General features: G+C 37.8%; 1 protein-coding gene across 1 annotated transcript in view; it reads left to right on the forward strand.

Annotated features, from left to right (window-relative positions):
• Positions 1-13,969, forward strand: part of LRRC9 (leucine rich repeat containing 9) — a 122,779-nt gene that overhangs the window by 37,685 nt on the left and 71,125 nt on the right. The window contains exons 11-13 of the mRNA XM_058567041.1: positions 7,201-7,377; positions 7,713-7,830; positions 13,010-13,142. Coding sequence (XP_058423024.1) covers positions 7,201-7,377; positions 7,713-7,830; positions 13,010-13,142 — 428 coding nt within the window. The remainder of the gene's footprint in view (positions 1-7,200; positions 7,378-7,712; positions 7,831-13,009; positions 13,143-13,969) is intronic.

Raw genomic sequence — 13,969 nt, forward strand, 5'->3', positions numbered from 1 at the left:
ATGGCAAAGCAGGATTGGCAACAGCAGGTTGCAAACACTGGAGGAGGCTGCCTAGTAAATTTCCTGGGGGTCCATGGTCAAAGTCAAACCAGTTGTCTAGAGCTAGCTGGAGTCAGGGTGCACATAGACTCTACAAGTTAAAATAAGGCGTATACTTAATAAACCAGGAATTTGGGTGAAAAGTCCATTTAGACAAAAATGGAAAGAGCCACCAGAAACAGAAGCAGGAAGCAGCACCCACACTTCAGAACCAAGGCCTGCTGGTAGAAACAAGGAAGTGGTTGTGTTGCCTTACGTAGAGGGTACAACCAAAAAAATGATCCCTAAAAAAAAGAGAAAAAAGAAAGCCTTTGCAGAAAAATATCACTAATTATAACTTTCACATTTCTACAATCATTTTCTCAAAATTGAGAAGCCCATGAACAAGCCAAAGATCGCAGTAGAACCCTAGAAGCATACTGGAAACGTTGGTGTGTGGACAGAAAGCAGGAAACACATAAAGCCATGGAATGGACCTGATATATCACCCGATGATGATTCTACTCAGTCAGTGTTGAAACAAACACGGATTTTTATGGAGTAAAATGCAAACTTTGCATTAACTTTTTAGAAAGAAAAATGTGTGGCTGTTATGGGTGACTTTAAACCAAGCCCCTGATTTCTGTTAGATGTGGCCTTTGCTCACCTCTATGAGTAAAAGCTTCTCAAGGGCCTTGAGGTTACTTTGAGGAAAAAGTGTGAGAGGCTCTGCCCAAGGCAGAAAGAGACCTTTTAAAATACTTTCTTTTGTATCAATACATCCATTTGCCCAGCGGTTACCCCGTTTGCGTAACCACAATACTTGATTTTTATGTACAAAGATATAAAAGGTGTTCATCCCAGTTCCCATGTGAACAAGTAGAGGCCTTGATTTTTCAAGTGCGGAAATGGAATGGTGTCTCTCTGCAGGATGCATGAGTAATTTTTCAGTCTTTCATTTATATTCACTCAACCTAAACAGAATTGTTTTTTATTATTTCTGTTTCTTTTTAACTTATCACAAAATAAGCTCTTTACAAAACAAGTAGATTAATGAAAAAAATGTAAAAGCAAAATGACTAAAAAGCCATTTAGTTAACTAAGTCAACCTAATAGTAAATTAGATAGCTTTGATGGATTTTGATAAGCATTAACAATTGTTTACTTGGTTTTAATAAGAATACCCTTGATCCATTTTAAGGAGAAAATCAAATATATGTTGGCGGAATTTCAAGGACTGTTTTTTACTTTTAGCAGACTACAAGCTTGGCCACCTTAGCTCTGATCTTTTATGTAAATGTTAAGAAATAACTACTAAAGTGCTTTAAATTGGTCAGTGTGCTACATACCTAGTTTTATGTAAACACTAACTTCTCTTTTATTAATATTTTTAAAGCCAATGGTTTAACATTTAAATAAAAAGTACTGGAGTAGAGCTAGAACTCAAATATAAAGGTTTTCTATCAAAATAATCTTTGTTTATTTCTTTAGCAAAAGAGCATTACAGATTTCTAATTGTATATCATTCAATATTTCTTAATTTCATTTCTTTCATGAAACCAAAGGGCCATATTTTTCAGCTTAGAAACATCCTTATTTTACAGAGACTTGCCTGTTGAGTAGATTGTTGCCACCGTAGCGTTGTCATTAGCGATTGCTATTATTTGCCTAGGTATTGCCAGTTGAGTTATCCATTGATATCAGACACTTCTCAAGTGGGGACTCCACAGCATCAAAGATGCTGTCCTTGTGCCTGAGAAGCTTTCAACCTGGTTATAGATACACGGCATTTACAATTTGAAGAAATAACTGTAAAGCGCCACAAAACAATGTATAAATGTAAGCTCCTTGGGGGCAGATATAATGTTTCATGTGCCTTATAAGTCATAATGTCTAGCATAGGGCTAGCTGGATTCATAGCTCAATAGATTACTAATTGAAGTTTCCATATCACTTTATAGATACTTAACAGTTTCACTTTTGTGTATATAATGACTTTCAGTAATAATATAATTCTTTATATATAAAGATTTCATGCTGTACTATTTTAGGGAGCTACAGCAGCATAAATTTTTTGTTTTATACTGATATTGGGTAAGTCAGCAAGTCAGTTAACAGTATTTTTTAAACCTTTGTTTAGGATTTTCAAGTACATTTTAATAGATTTTATTAGGCTCCAGACATTTAAAAACATGTGCATTCTACATTTGCTAAATGAGTGTATCATTTGTATATTAATAAACGTTTGTAGGCATCTCTCTGTGTCACTGACTTCTTAGTCAATGATGTGGATCACCACTGAGGATGCTCACACATTCCGGTCCTGCTGGGTGAGTGAGGTACCCAGGGCAGTGAGGGCACCTCCACAGTACTTGGTGCTGCTGACCATTCCTTCCTCGTAACCTCGCCTCGCTTGGTTTTTGTATGTAGACGATTTCTATTTTCTTCTTACACTCTCGCTTGCCAGTCTCTTCTATTCCTGCACTTTCAAAAACTACTTATAGTTACAATCTCTCTCCTTTACTCCAGTCCTGAATTTCTACTTGTTAGACATTTCTAGTTGAATGTCCAACTGGCAAAGCAAACTCAACACGTTCAAAAAGGAACTCAGCCATGAAGTAATAAAATATACAGTAGGGTTAGAGTCAGAAAACCTAGGTTCACACTCTGTCTGTGTAGTCTTGACACAGTTACTTAACCCATCGGAACCTCATCTGTAAAAAGGAGAAAAATTAAAATCTACTACAAAAGATTATTACTAGCATTAGACAAGGTAATGTGAAAATACTTAGTTCTTAATTTTTATGTTTTTGTTACCTCTTCCTGCCCACAACCACATCTTCCTTCTCACTCCTCCATTCCTGTTTGTGGAACACCTATCTTCTCAGTCATGGGGGCTCAACAAATGTTAAAGCCATTCTTGGCTCCATTTTCTCCTTCAATCTTCACATCCAACCAGGCCAAGACCAACGGGTTCTCCTCCATAGTGTCTCTTGAATTCATTCTCTCCTCCATTGTGACCAAAATCACCCGCACATGGGCCATTATAACCTTCCTCTTAGACTATTGCTACAACATCTAGCACAGTGTATGCAGGCAGTAGGCACTCAGTATTGGCTAATCTATCAGGAAAGATACCTAAATGGTTTCCCATGTGGTTCCTGCTGGCATGCTTCCTACACAGAGAGCACTCTGTTAAAAACAAAACAAAAGCCTCTCATAGTAACCTGTTACATTTCAAATTATATTCAAACTCTTCACCTCGACAGTCAATGTCCTTCACTGTATGGTCTCCAAACTATCCTAACTCTTTTTCAAACCCCTTCAGAGTCAGACAACCTGTGTGTGCCTCCGTGCTCTTAGAACATACAGAGTCCACCATCACATAAGTCGTTTTGTCTGTTCTGCTTCCTTCCCCAGAATGCCTTGCATCCCTTACCCTCACTCCATCACTGCCTGTCAAAACTTACTTTATCTGCAAGGCTGACATCGTGAGCCATTCTTTTGTGAGGGATTTTCTTGTCATCTCCATCAGATATAATCATTATTATTATTATTATTCTTTTTGAATCTTCATAGCACTGAGTTGTATCTCTCCTATCTTATACTCTATTATAATTTGGTTTGTACTTGTCTGATTACTTTTCTGCTCCGTTGGTTTATAAACTCAATGAAGAGAGAAACTGCATCATATTAATCTTTGAATCTTTTCTATTTTGTTCACTTACTCAGCATCCATCCACTGAGCTTCTACCGTGGGCCAGACTCTATGCTAGGTGCTAGGGGTAAAAGTCTAATAAGACATAGTTCCTGCTCTCATCAAGCCTGCAATCTGGTGTGGGACACTACTGTAACGAAACAGCAATAAGTTCTGGGATAATTGCAGGTGTGGACAATGTAGGTGTGGAGAATGTAGGAGGGACCAGATCTGTAAATATCAAAGCAGAATGGGGATTTAGAGAAAGTTTTCTGGAAGTGGGGACACTTGAGGGAGATGCTTAGATCTGAATTTTGAAGGAGAGATAGAAGTTAAGTAGACAAAGAATTAGGGGAAGGACTTTCCAGGCAGAGGAAACAGCATGTAAAAGGGTGTGGAAATAGTACAATACATTTGGAGAACTACCAGGAGAACCCTGATTAAGGGTCTTGCAGGCTGGGCTAGTAGTTTGAATTTTGCCTTTACATCTATGGGACTCCTTGAAGGAAAGGTGTAGCAGATTTAGATGTTATTTTATATAAAGTCCTAGAGAGTCATTATTTTAGGTTCAGACTAAAATGCATATACCTCAAGCCAGTAATGGCACGCTCCCCAGTGCATGTGGCACGTTTTCAGCAATGCTGTGAGAAGCTGTCATCCTCTATGAGGTACTGATAATATGGAAAGTCGCAGTGCTTCTCCATCAGCATAGGTCTAGTGCTCCCTCTTCCAGCAGTATTCCAGCACTCTGTGGATGAGTTTTTCTCATCCCAGCATGGCCAGGTGAATGAATTGCTTTACTTCTAGGACCCCAGGTGGCACAGAGCCTATGTCCTCTTAGCACCAGGCTTCCCTATCTCCAGGGCTCTAGGAATTCCATATAAAAAAGAGCTCAGCTGCTGAGTTCCCAGACAAAGAAAAGCTCTATAAAAGGATCACACTTCATGGAGCTTCCTATGCCATTCCTGGGTCTTGCATTCCTGGGGGATCAAACTAGAAGCTGGTATTGTCCATTTATCACTTCCATCTATTCTTGATTACTCTCAAGCATCCTTTTTTGTTGTTGTTGTTGAGGAAGATTTGTCCTGAGCTGACATCCACGGCCAATCTTCCCCTTTTTTTTTTTGCTTGAGGGATATTAGCCCTGAGCTAACATCTGTGCCAGTCTTCCTCTATTTTGTATGTGGGTCGCTGCCACAGGATGGCTGATGAGTGGAGTAGGTCTGCCGCTGGGATCCGAACCTGCCAACCCAGGCCTCTGAAGTGGAGTGCGTGGAACTTAACCACTACTCCACAGAGGCGGCCCCAAGGATACTTTTTGATTACCCTTTTGTTACTATATAACAAAAACCTTATTTACATAAAATACCTACAGCACTAGTTCCTATCAGAGTGCAAGAATAATAACAACAATAATTAGAGTGCAAGTAATAATGAGAGCTTCTGTGGTTCCAGGGGGACTTGGATTGATTTAGGCCCAGAAAATGATCCCTCTATATGAGAATTTAGGTTTCCTACTGCACATGGCAATGTGGCTGTTTAGCCAGACCTCCGAACCAGTTAGCGGCATCATGCTGGACTGTAACTCTTGTTTATATCTGTCTCCTCTACCAGACTGTGAGCTCCTCTGGGATGAGTTTGGTTTGGGCAGCTCACTTTTCAACTCTAAGGGAGGAGTAATTGGGCAGCTCCTAGCTGTGCTGATTCAGTCTTTGCTCAGAGAAAGGCAAATGCTCTAAATTAGGAGCTCAGAAGTTAGTTTTAGAGAGAGACCACCCATCAGGATCTCAACTCTGTGAACTTAGCCTGCCCATGCTCAGGCCCCAGTTGATTATGCTGGTGAGGACCAGACATCTCATCAAAGGCAAATATATCCCATATAGGATCACTTAACTTCCTTTTCAAATTGATCTGTTTTTAAATTTCATCTTAATCTGCATTCTGTGCTATTTCAGACAGGGCCAGAATTATTGTGAGCATGGCCAGGTGAGGGCAGCAGAGAACAAATGAGCACTTCAGTACATTTTCTTGAGAGCCTCACATAGCTGGCCCCTCCGTTTCCTTCAATTCTTAGCTCAATATCGTCTCTGAAAGGTCTGACTGAACACCTATCTTAAGTAGCCCCCACTCCACTCCTTACTCCAACCTCTCTTTCTTCAAAGCACTCATCAGTTTAGAAATGACTGTATTTAAGTTTTGTTTCTTTTTTGTCCAACTCCCTTGGAATATAGGCTCCACGAGAGCCAGGAAGCTGCCTCTTTCACTTCCGTATCCCTAGTTATGAAGTTATTGCAATAGTCCAACTGAGAGATGGTGATGTTTTGGACTAAGGTAATAACAGTGGTGGTGATGAAATAGCGTCATATTCAGGGTGTATTTTTTTTATTTGATAAATTTAACATGTTACAATTTGTAAACTTAAGGTGTACATTATGTTACTTTGACATATTTATAAATTGTATTATGATTGCCATTGAAGCAATATTTATCACATTACATCATTATAGTACATTATTATTGACTATATTCATTTTATTATTTGTTAGATATCTATGGCTTATTTACTACTCGTTACAAATTTGTACCCTTAAACACCATCAATCAAGTACTCCTCATGTACTTTAGATTTAGGGCCAAAGAGACTTGCTGAAGAATTGGATATTGGTGAGGAAGAGAAGAGGCAAGGTTTGTTCCTGGGGTTTTAACGTAACTACCAGTTAGATGGTGGTGCTGCATAAGGCGATGGAAAACACTCAGGAGGAACAGGTTTAGGGGCAGGTGTTGGTTGAGTTAAGTTTGAGAGGCCTGGTACAAATGCCAGTGAACATATCAAGCAGGCGGTTGAAAGTTCAAGTCTAGGTATATCCAGCTAAGTTAGGTAAAGATAAAGTCTGGAAACAAAATGTTGGAGTTTATCAGTGTGTATGTGTGTGTGTGTGTGTGTGTGTGTGTGTATTTATATAAATATATTTTATATATTTTTTATGTATATTGCCAAAGGACCAAATGAAATCACCTAGAGATAGTGTTCATGGAAACAAGAGGGGAGCCAAAGACTGCTTTCAGGAGCAATCCAACATTTAGAAGTCTGTCAGAGGAAAAAGAAGCAGCAAAGAAACCCATGAAGGAGCAGCCAATAAGAAAGCTAGAAATGTGTAGCTTCACTGAAGCCAAAAAAGAAAGAGTTAAAAAAAAAAGAAAGAGTTTCAGTAATAGAGGCTTGCTCAACCAAGATATCTTTTAGTCAGAACAAATATATAATAATTAATAAAAGAACTATTATTTTTATGTTTCAAAGTTTGGCATCTTTTATTGACTTAATAAGTGTGCCCAGTGTGAACCACAACAGAGCTACTATATGATGATATATCTTTAGCAGAAAACATAAAATATGGGCTATGACTTTTATCATATGCAACTGTGTTCTTCAGCATTTTAAGAAAAATCTCTTATTTTCTTTGTCTGTATTCTGTATTCCCATATAGGTTTAATTCCTGCTATGAATTAGTTGTATCACGTTTTTGTACCTGGGACTTCAGAACATATGGTATTACAGGTGTGACAGTAAAACGTGTCATCAAAGTTAACAACCGTATTCTAAGACTAAAATTTGAAGAGAAATTCCAAAAGTTTTTGGACAGTGAAGATATGCATGATTCAGAGTAAGAAGTTAAATTCCATAAGGAATATTTTTACAAAAGTCTGATTTTATTTTGTAAAAAAGTCTCTCTGTTTTAAATCTTTCTGTTTTACAATATTGAAAATATACCTTGTTAGTAAATATTTCCTTTCTATGCATCTCCCTTGACTAGGGTGACTTCATAGTTTATCCACATTGGGGGTCTTTTTGAGACTGAGGGGGAGTGGAGGTTTAACAATGACGCTGGAACATGCAGTATAAATGGGAAATATCCTAGTAGGACATTTGGTCATCTTATCTATGGCTAAGCTTTTTTGAAATCAATTCTCAAACTTTTTTGTCTCAACTACCATTAAGGAGCTATCGAAAGATGCTGGAATGCCTTTTTTATGTGTTTGATCCTGAAGTTACAGTGAAGAAAAAGCATCTGCTACACATACTTGAAAAAGGATTCGAGGACAGTGAAACAAGCAAGGTAGCATCAAACGTCACTCAGAATGGTGATTTCTCCCTAATGAATGAAGCCCTGCCGCTGGTGTAGCATGGTTTGATTCTCACTCCTTTTATCTGTGTTTACAGCAAACTTCTGCTGTGTCACAAAAAGCTTAGTGCTATCATAGAAAGTACAGCATCTTCCTTCTTTGGATTATACCAGAGCAAGTCCATTAATTACTTTTTCTGCCTGACTATCTATGTAATCTTTCGAGGCATCTTACTTTAATATTGTGATTCTTTTGTTGATCTTGAAATCCACTTCTTTAATCTGTTTTAAACTCTTCAAGGTTTTCTCCATCTTGAAAAAATCCACTCACTGAACACTGCTGTGCTTTCTAGCTATCATCTTGTTTTTCTTTTTCTCTTTTATTGCCACCATTTCTTTATTCTCTACTTCACTGTCCCCACCTTGCTGCTGATATTGCTTTATTCCTGGTCACTTCTGAGCTCCAAAATATCCAATCAACCTTTCTGGGCCCTCCACCCTCTTGGTGAGGCAGCTGTAACATGCCAGTACAGAGCAGTGCTTCCTAACCCTTTCATGTCATGGCATATACATAAAATGATAGTATTGCTGCATTTCAGTCCTGGCTTTCCTACTCACCACCTATGTGACTTCACCTCTCTGTGCCTATTTCTCATCTGTAAAATGAAGATGGTAATAGTGTCTGCTTCACAGAGTTGTTGTTAGGATTTAGTGAGACATGCATTAAAGAGTTCTTGAATACTTGTACATCAGTGTTCATAGCACCATTATTCACAATAGCCAAAAAGTGGAAACAACCCAAATGTCCATCAACAAATGAACGGATATACAAAATGTGGTATGTACATACAATGAAATATTATTCAGCCGTAAAAAGGAATGAAATTCTGATGCATGCTACAACATGGAAGAACCTTGAAAACATTATGCTAAGTGAAAGAAGCCAGACACAAATGGACCACTTATATGAGGTACTTAGAATATGCAAATTGGTAGAGACAGAAAGTAGAATAGAGGTTACCAGGGGATGGGGAAGATAGAGGGATAGAGAGTTATTGTTTAATGAGTACAGAGTTTCTTTCTAGGATTAAGAAAAGTTCTGGAAATGGATAGTGGTGATGGTTGCACAACATTGTGAATGTACTTAATACCAATGAATTTTACACTTAAAAATGTTTAAAATGGGAGATTTTACATATGTACTTTTACCACAATAAAAACAATCACCACAAAAGCATTTCAGCTGCTCAGTGGAGAATGGATTGGAGGGAGTGGGGGCAGATGATGGGGCCCTACTGGGGAAGTACTGCAGCAACTAAGGCCAGAGATGGCGGCTTCAGCAGGTTGTGTGGTGAGAGTGTCCCCACAGTGCTTTCTGGAGGAGAAGTAAGAAGGAGGTGAGGAATTGAAGGTTTTAGAAGGCAGAGTGAAGGGCTCAGGGTCATCGCAGAGAACTGTGAACCATCCTGGGCACAGAGGATGGGGGAAGGATGGAGCTAACATTTCTGTGTGTTTTCTGCCTGGCAGCCACTGTGCCAGGGCCTCAGCTCCTGCATGTCCTAGAGGAGATGCAGTACCTCTAATCCTCCCAATGGCCCTCTGCACTGCTCTGTCCAGTCTGGCAGCCGCCGCCCACATGTGACTGCTGAACATATGAAACGTGACTAGCCAGAACTGAGAGGTGCTGGAAGTTTAAAATAAACACCAGTTTTTAAAGACTTAGTACAGAAAAAAGACTATAATTTCTTTGATTATATGTTGAAAAGATAATATTTTGGATATATTAGATTAAATAAAATGTATTATTAAAATTTACCAAAAAAGTTCTTGGACCAGTTCCCAGCATATGGAAAGTTTTTGATCAAATTTACCATCATTGTCTGAAACATTTGATACTATTGACTGCTCTTTCCTTTTTGAAATTTGCCTTTGGCATCTATGATATTACACTATTGTTATCCTTCCTATTTTTCTGATCGTCCTGTCTTTGTTTCCTTTTTGTTCTTCCTCTTGCCTCTAAACATGAGAATACTATAAGATTAAAGTTTACTAATCTGCCCTTCTCTCTCCACATACCCTCAATTACTCTCATTGTTAAGATCTTAGAAATGGGGGAACGTAATTGGCTAGAAAAATCACTGTGTAGCAGGTAGATCAGATAAACTAGATTTCTATGCTATGATGTGTACGCAATGAGTAAAGATACATATTTATGTTCTGCGTTGTTTAAAAGATGGGATTTGATTAAAAAGATGAACTGTGTAAGCAGTTTAAAAGAATTTGGCTTACGTTGGCTGTGTCTTTGTAAGGCAGAGGGCTGCCTGGCGTGGGGAAGATGAAGATATTATCTTTGATACCCGAGGATTTGGTCAATAGCCATAGGGAGTATCATTTATTCCATTTTGGCTTTGTCCAAAATGTGCATCCCCAGCCAGCGCATCTCCTGATCTCTGCTTTGACACCCACAGCTGCCATTCCTGTGTGGTTCATCTGCTTTATCTTCTTATACAATATATCTGAAACCAACCTTCAATCTTTTGCTCATAAGCAACTCTCTCCTCATCTTCTTTCCTTATTTCTACCAACAATGATGTCATTCCCTCCACTGACCAGGTTCAAAGCCTTGGAATTATGTTTGACCACTCCCACTCCACTTCCATTGTTTCTACATCTAATCATTTACCATTTCTAGGAATTCTTCCTTTACTGTATCACTTCATTCTTCCTTTCCCTTCCTATGCCCATTACCTGCCACCACTTTGAACATTCCTTCTAATCTTTGCCAGCAGTTTCCTAATATGCAGCCCTGCCCTAGGTCTTGCTCTCTATTCCTTCCACCTTTAACAGTACAGACAAGTTAATCTTTCCTAAAACATTATTTTCATAGCGCACATTGCACTGTGCTCATGATGAGAAACCTTCAATAGTTTCGCATTACTTATGGTAATGAAGTCCAAATTCCTCTGCCTGGCATTGAAGGACCCTCACAATCTAGCTTCAGTCTAACTCCCTATGACCAAATATACCACATGTCCTAAATGAAGTATGCACACTTTACTTGTGATTCTCCTAACCACACCTCAATGCCATGCCTCCCTTTGATGAAATGCTTTTTCTACTTTTTCTTTATGGCAAATTTATCTTTCAAGTCTCAACTCAAGGATTTCCTCCTCTGTAAAGCCTTTCCTGACTTCTCAAACAGTAGGAGCCCTCTTACCTACTTTACAAATTTATCAAAAAGTCAATTAAAATGGAGAACTATAAATAAATGATTTCCTTAAAGACCCTTTAGTGTAACTTAAAACATATAAACTTACATTCGTCTATCTTTTTACATAGGGCCAAAGCCATTGAGTAGGAGATTGGAACTCCGGGTAGGCTTTCTTGCATCAGCCACAACCACGTCACATGTTAGTTTTGGTTTCTTTAAAGTTGAGCATGAACTTAAAGATTCTTGCAAAGCAACTTGAGTGCAAGAATCCATCTAGTTTTAATTTGTATGATCCTCCCTGCCACCACCAGACTTTTACATTTGCCTCACCTACACGTGCTTTGACAGAAATTTGTAATGATTAGCCTCTATGGAACATTACCAAAGCTTTCCACTTAGTTTTCATAGAAACAACTCACATTCTTTCTCATATTTCATTGCTTTATGTAATGTACATAATTTCAATAACAAATACAGCTAGTATAAACAAGTTTAGGAACAAAATTAACTGATTTTTGGTAAGCGTCCAACACAAGTGGGTAGAATATCTAAAGTACATCAGTATTTTTAAAAGTACCCTCTTATCCTTGAACTGTCACCATACTATGGGTTATAGAGAGAGTGGAAAATATTGCTTAATCCTATGAATTGGTTAAGTGGAAGTTGTTTAAGCAGCAATCAATTGAGAATTTTTATTGTAGCACATTTGTTATATTGAAATGTAATCATTTGTGTGCATTTTTCTACAAGTCCTTGAGGGCAGGGACTTTGTTTATAGATTCTTGGTAGAAATCTGATGAATGATTGATGGATAATTAGATAGACAGATGGATGGCAATCATCCCTATTTCTATACCTTCATATGTTTCCTCCTCTTAAAAATACTTTCCTTTAAAATTTCTGATTATTGGAATTATCTCTAATCTTCAAAACCCAGCCATGATCCCATTACCTCTACAAACTCATTCTTAATCACTTCAGTTAAAAAAGGATATCTTATTTGACACATCTGGTGATGCCTTGTATTTTTAATTATTGGGATAGTTTCCATCTTCCTCTCTCTTATTTGAGGGCCAAGGCCATGCCATTGCCTCACAATGCCATGCACATAGCTTGTATCTAATGGATATTTAGTGATGTTCATTGGAAATCTGAGAAGATTATGCTTACTGGGATGTGGAATTTGTCATCATATGAGCCACATTTTAGTGTTCAGGTTTCAATAAGAAAAAATATATAGGCAATTCAGCATTTATAGAAAAGATATCTTTCTAAATAATTTGGCTACTAATATTAAACTAGTAATAATTTTAAAACTCTGAGATAGTGACAAGGAGGAATAGGCATGAGTTCCAATCACCACTTTGCCAATTTCTACTTCTGTTCTTGAATGGATCATATAATCTCTCTTAGCTCTAGTTTTTTTACTGCTAAAACTAGAGATTTTTGTTTGCATTTTAGAAGTGCTTTCACAACAAGTAAGATGAATATTTCTGATAAAACACATTCAAGAAAAAAATCTAGTCACCATGCAAACTGAGATTTCCATGCATTAGCACAATGAAATGTATCGTATGAATAAGAAACTTCACTGGTGTGATACATCATTCCCACAGGACTTTCTCTTTGGACTGTGCACGATTGCTGGTGGAGTCTCATGGACAACGTGCAGACCTGTAGCTCCTGCTCCGCGCGGTGCTGTCAGTCTTGACTCTGGCTGCTTTCACAGGAACAAAGATTGTTCTAGGTCACTTTGAATAAGCCTATTTGCATATAAATTTAACATAAATAAATGGCTTTACAGAATGGAGTTGCACCTGAAGGTTATCTACTTCTTTTCAGTGAACCTGGCCTGCATTTTCTTTGCCCAGAAATGTAAACATAAAATAATAAACCATCTGTATGGAAGCTGAAATATTGTCAATTTTGTAAAAATACTCAAACTTTGTGTTTTCTTTACAGCTGCCTCTCAGAAAAGAAGCTGTTATTCTTGCTAATAGCCTAAGTATATGTGAGTGTCCCAGAATTGAATTTCTACAGCAAAAGTACAAGGATGAGAAGAAAAACCCTCTTGAACGTGAGCTCCTCAGACATGGTAATACAAGTATACAGTATTTCAGAACTTTTAAGTTCTCAGTCTTCAAATTTATTATTTTCATAACATTTTTAATATTTGGTTTTATCAACCCGGAAGATTTTATGAAACCTATTTTATTCAGTATTTACCAGTGTAGTGATACATGACTTTCTGATCTATTACTTTAGTCAAGTTGTCAACAAATATTTACTGAGTGATTATTGTGTGTCAGCATTAATAGGATGAGACTCGTTTGTTACTCATATTTAACCTAACTTATATGAAACAAACACTTGTCACAGTCTGCTTTTGTTCATTAAGTTGTGTCCTAAAAATAAACTTAACATATATATATATGTTTTACACACACACACACCACTACATACCCCAAATTCATAGGATAGAGAAAAGAGAACTTGGCCCATTTATGCAATAATCATAATATAAAGCACTCAGGAAGGCAGGCTTTATTTGTCCTTAATGATCATAATATAAGATGATAAGAAAATCTGGTTATCAATCTAAAATTGGCTAAAGACAAATTGTGAAGTGTATAGATTGCTTTATAAGTTGCCTTATATATAGAAGGTTAACTTTTGGTATTTTAATTTATTAATAATTATCAGTACTTTGCATCTTGAATATATATATATAAATAAAAGTACATGAGCCAATTTGTAGGACACTTCTGGGAGAGATTCCCTGGTACCCACAGATTGGGGAAAAAGACCAGCTCATCATGTCGTCTCCTGCCCCGCCTTCTCCTACTGCTCATTCTTCAGTTCCACCAGCATTTATTGAGTGCTTACTGTGTGTTAGGCACCTGGCAGGTAATAGGGATACAG

Source organism: Diceros bicornis, chromosome 24 (assembly GCF_020826845.1).
Source record: "Diceros bicornis minor isolate mBicDic1 chromosome 24, mDicBic1.mat.cur, whole genome shotgun sequence".
NCBI lineage: Eukaryota > Metazoa > Chordata > Mammalia > Perissodactyla > Rhinocerotidae > Diceros > Diceros bicornis.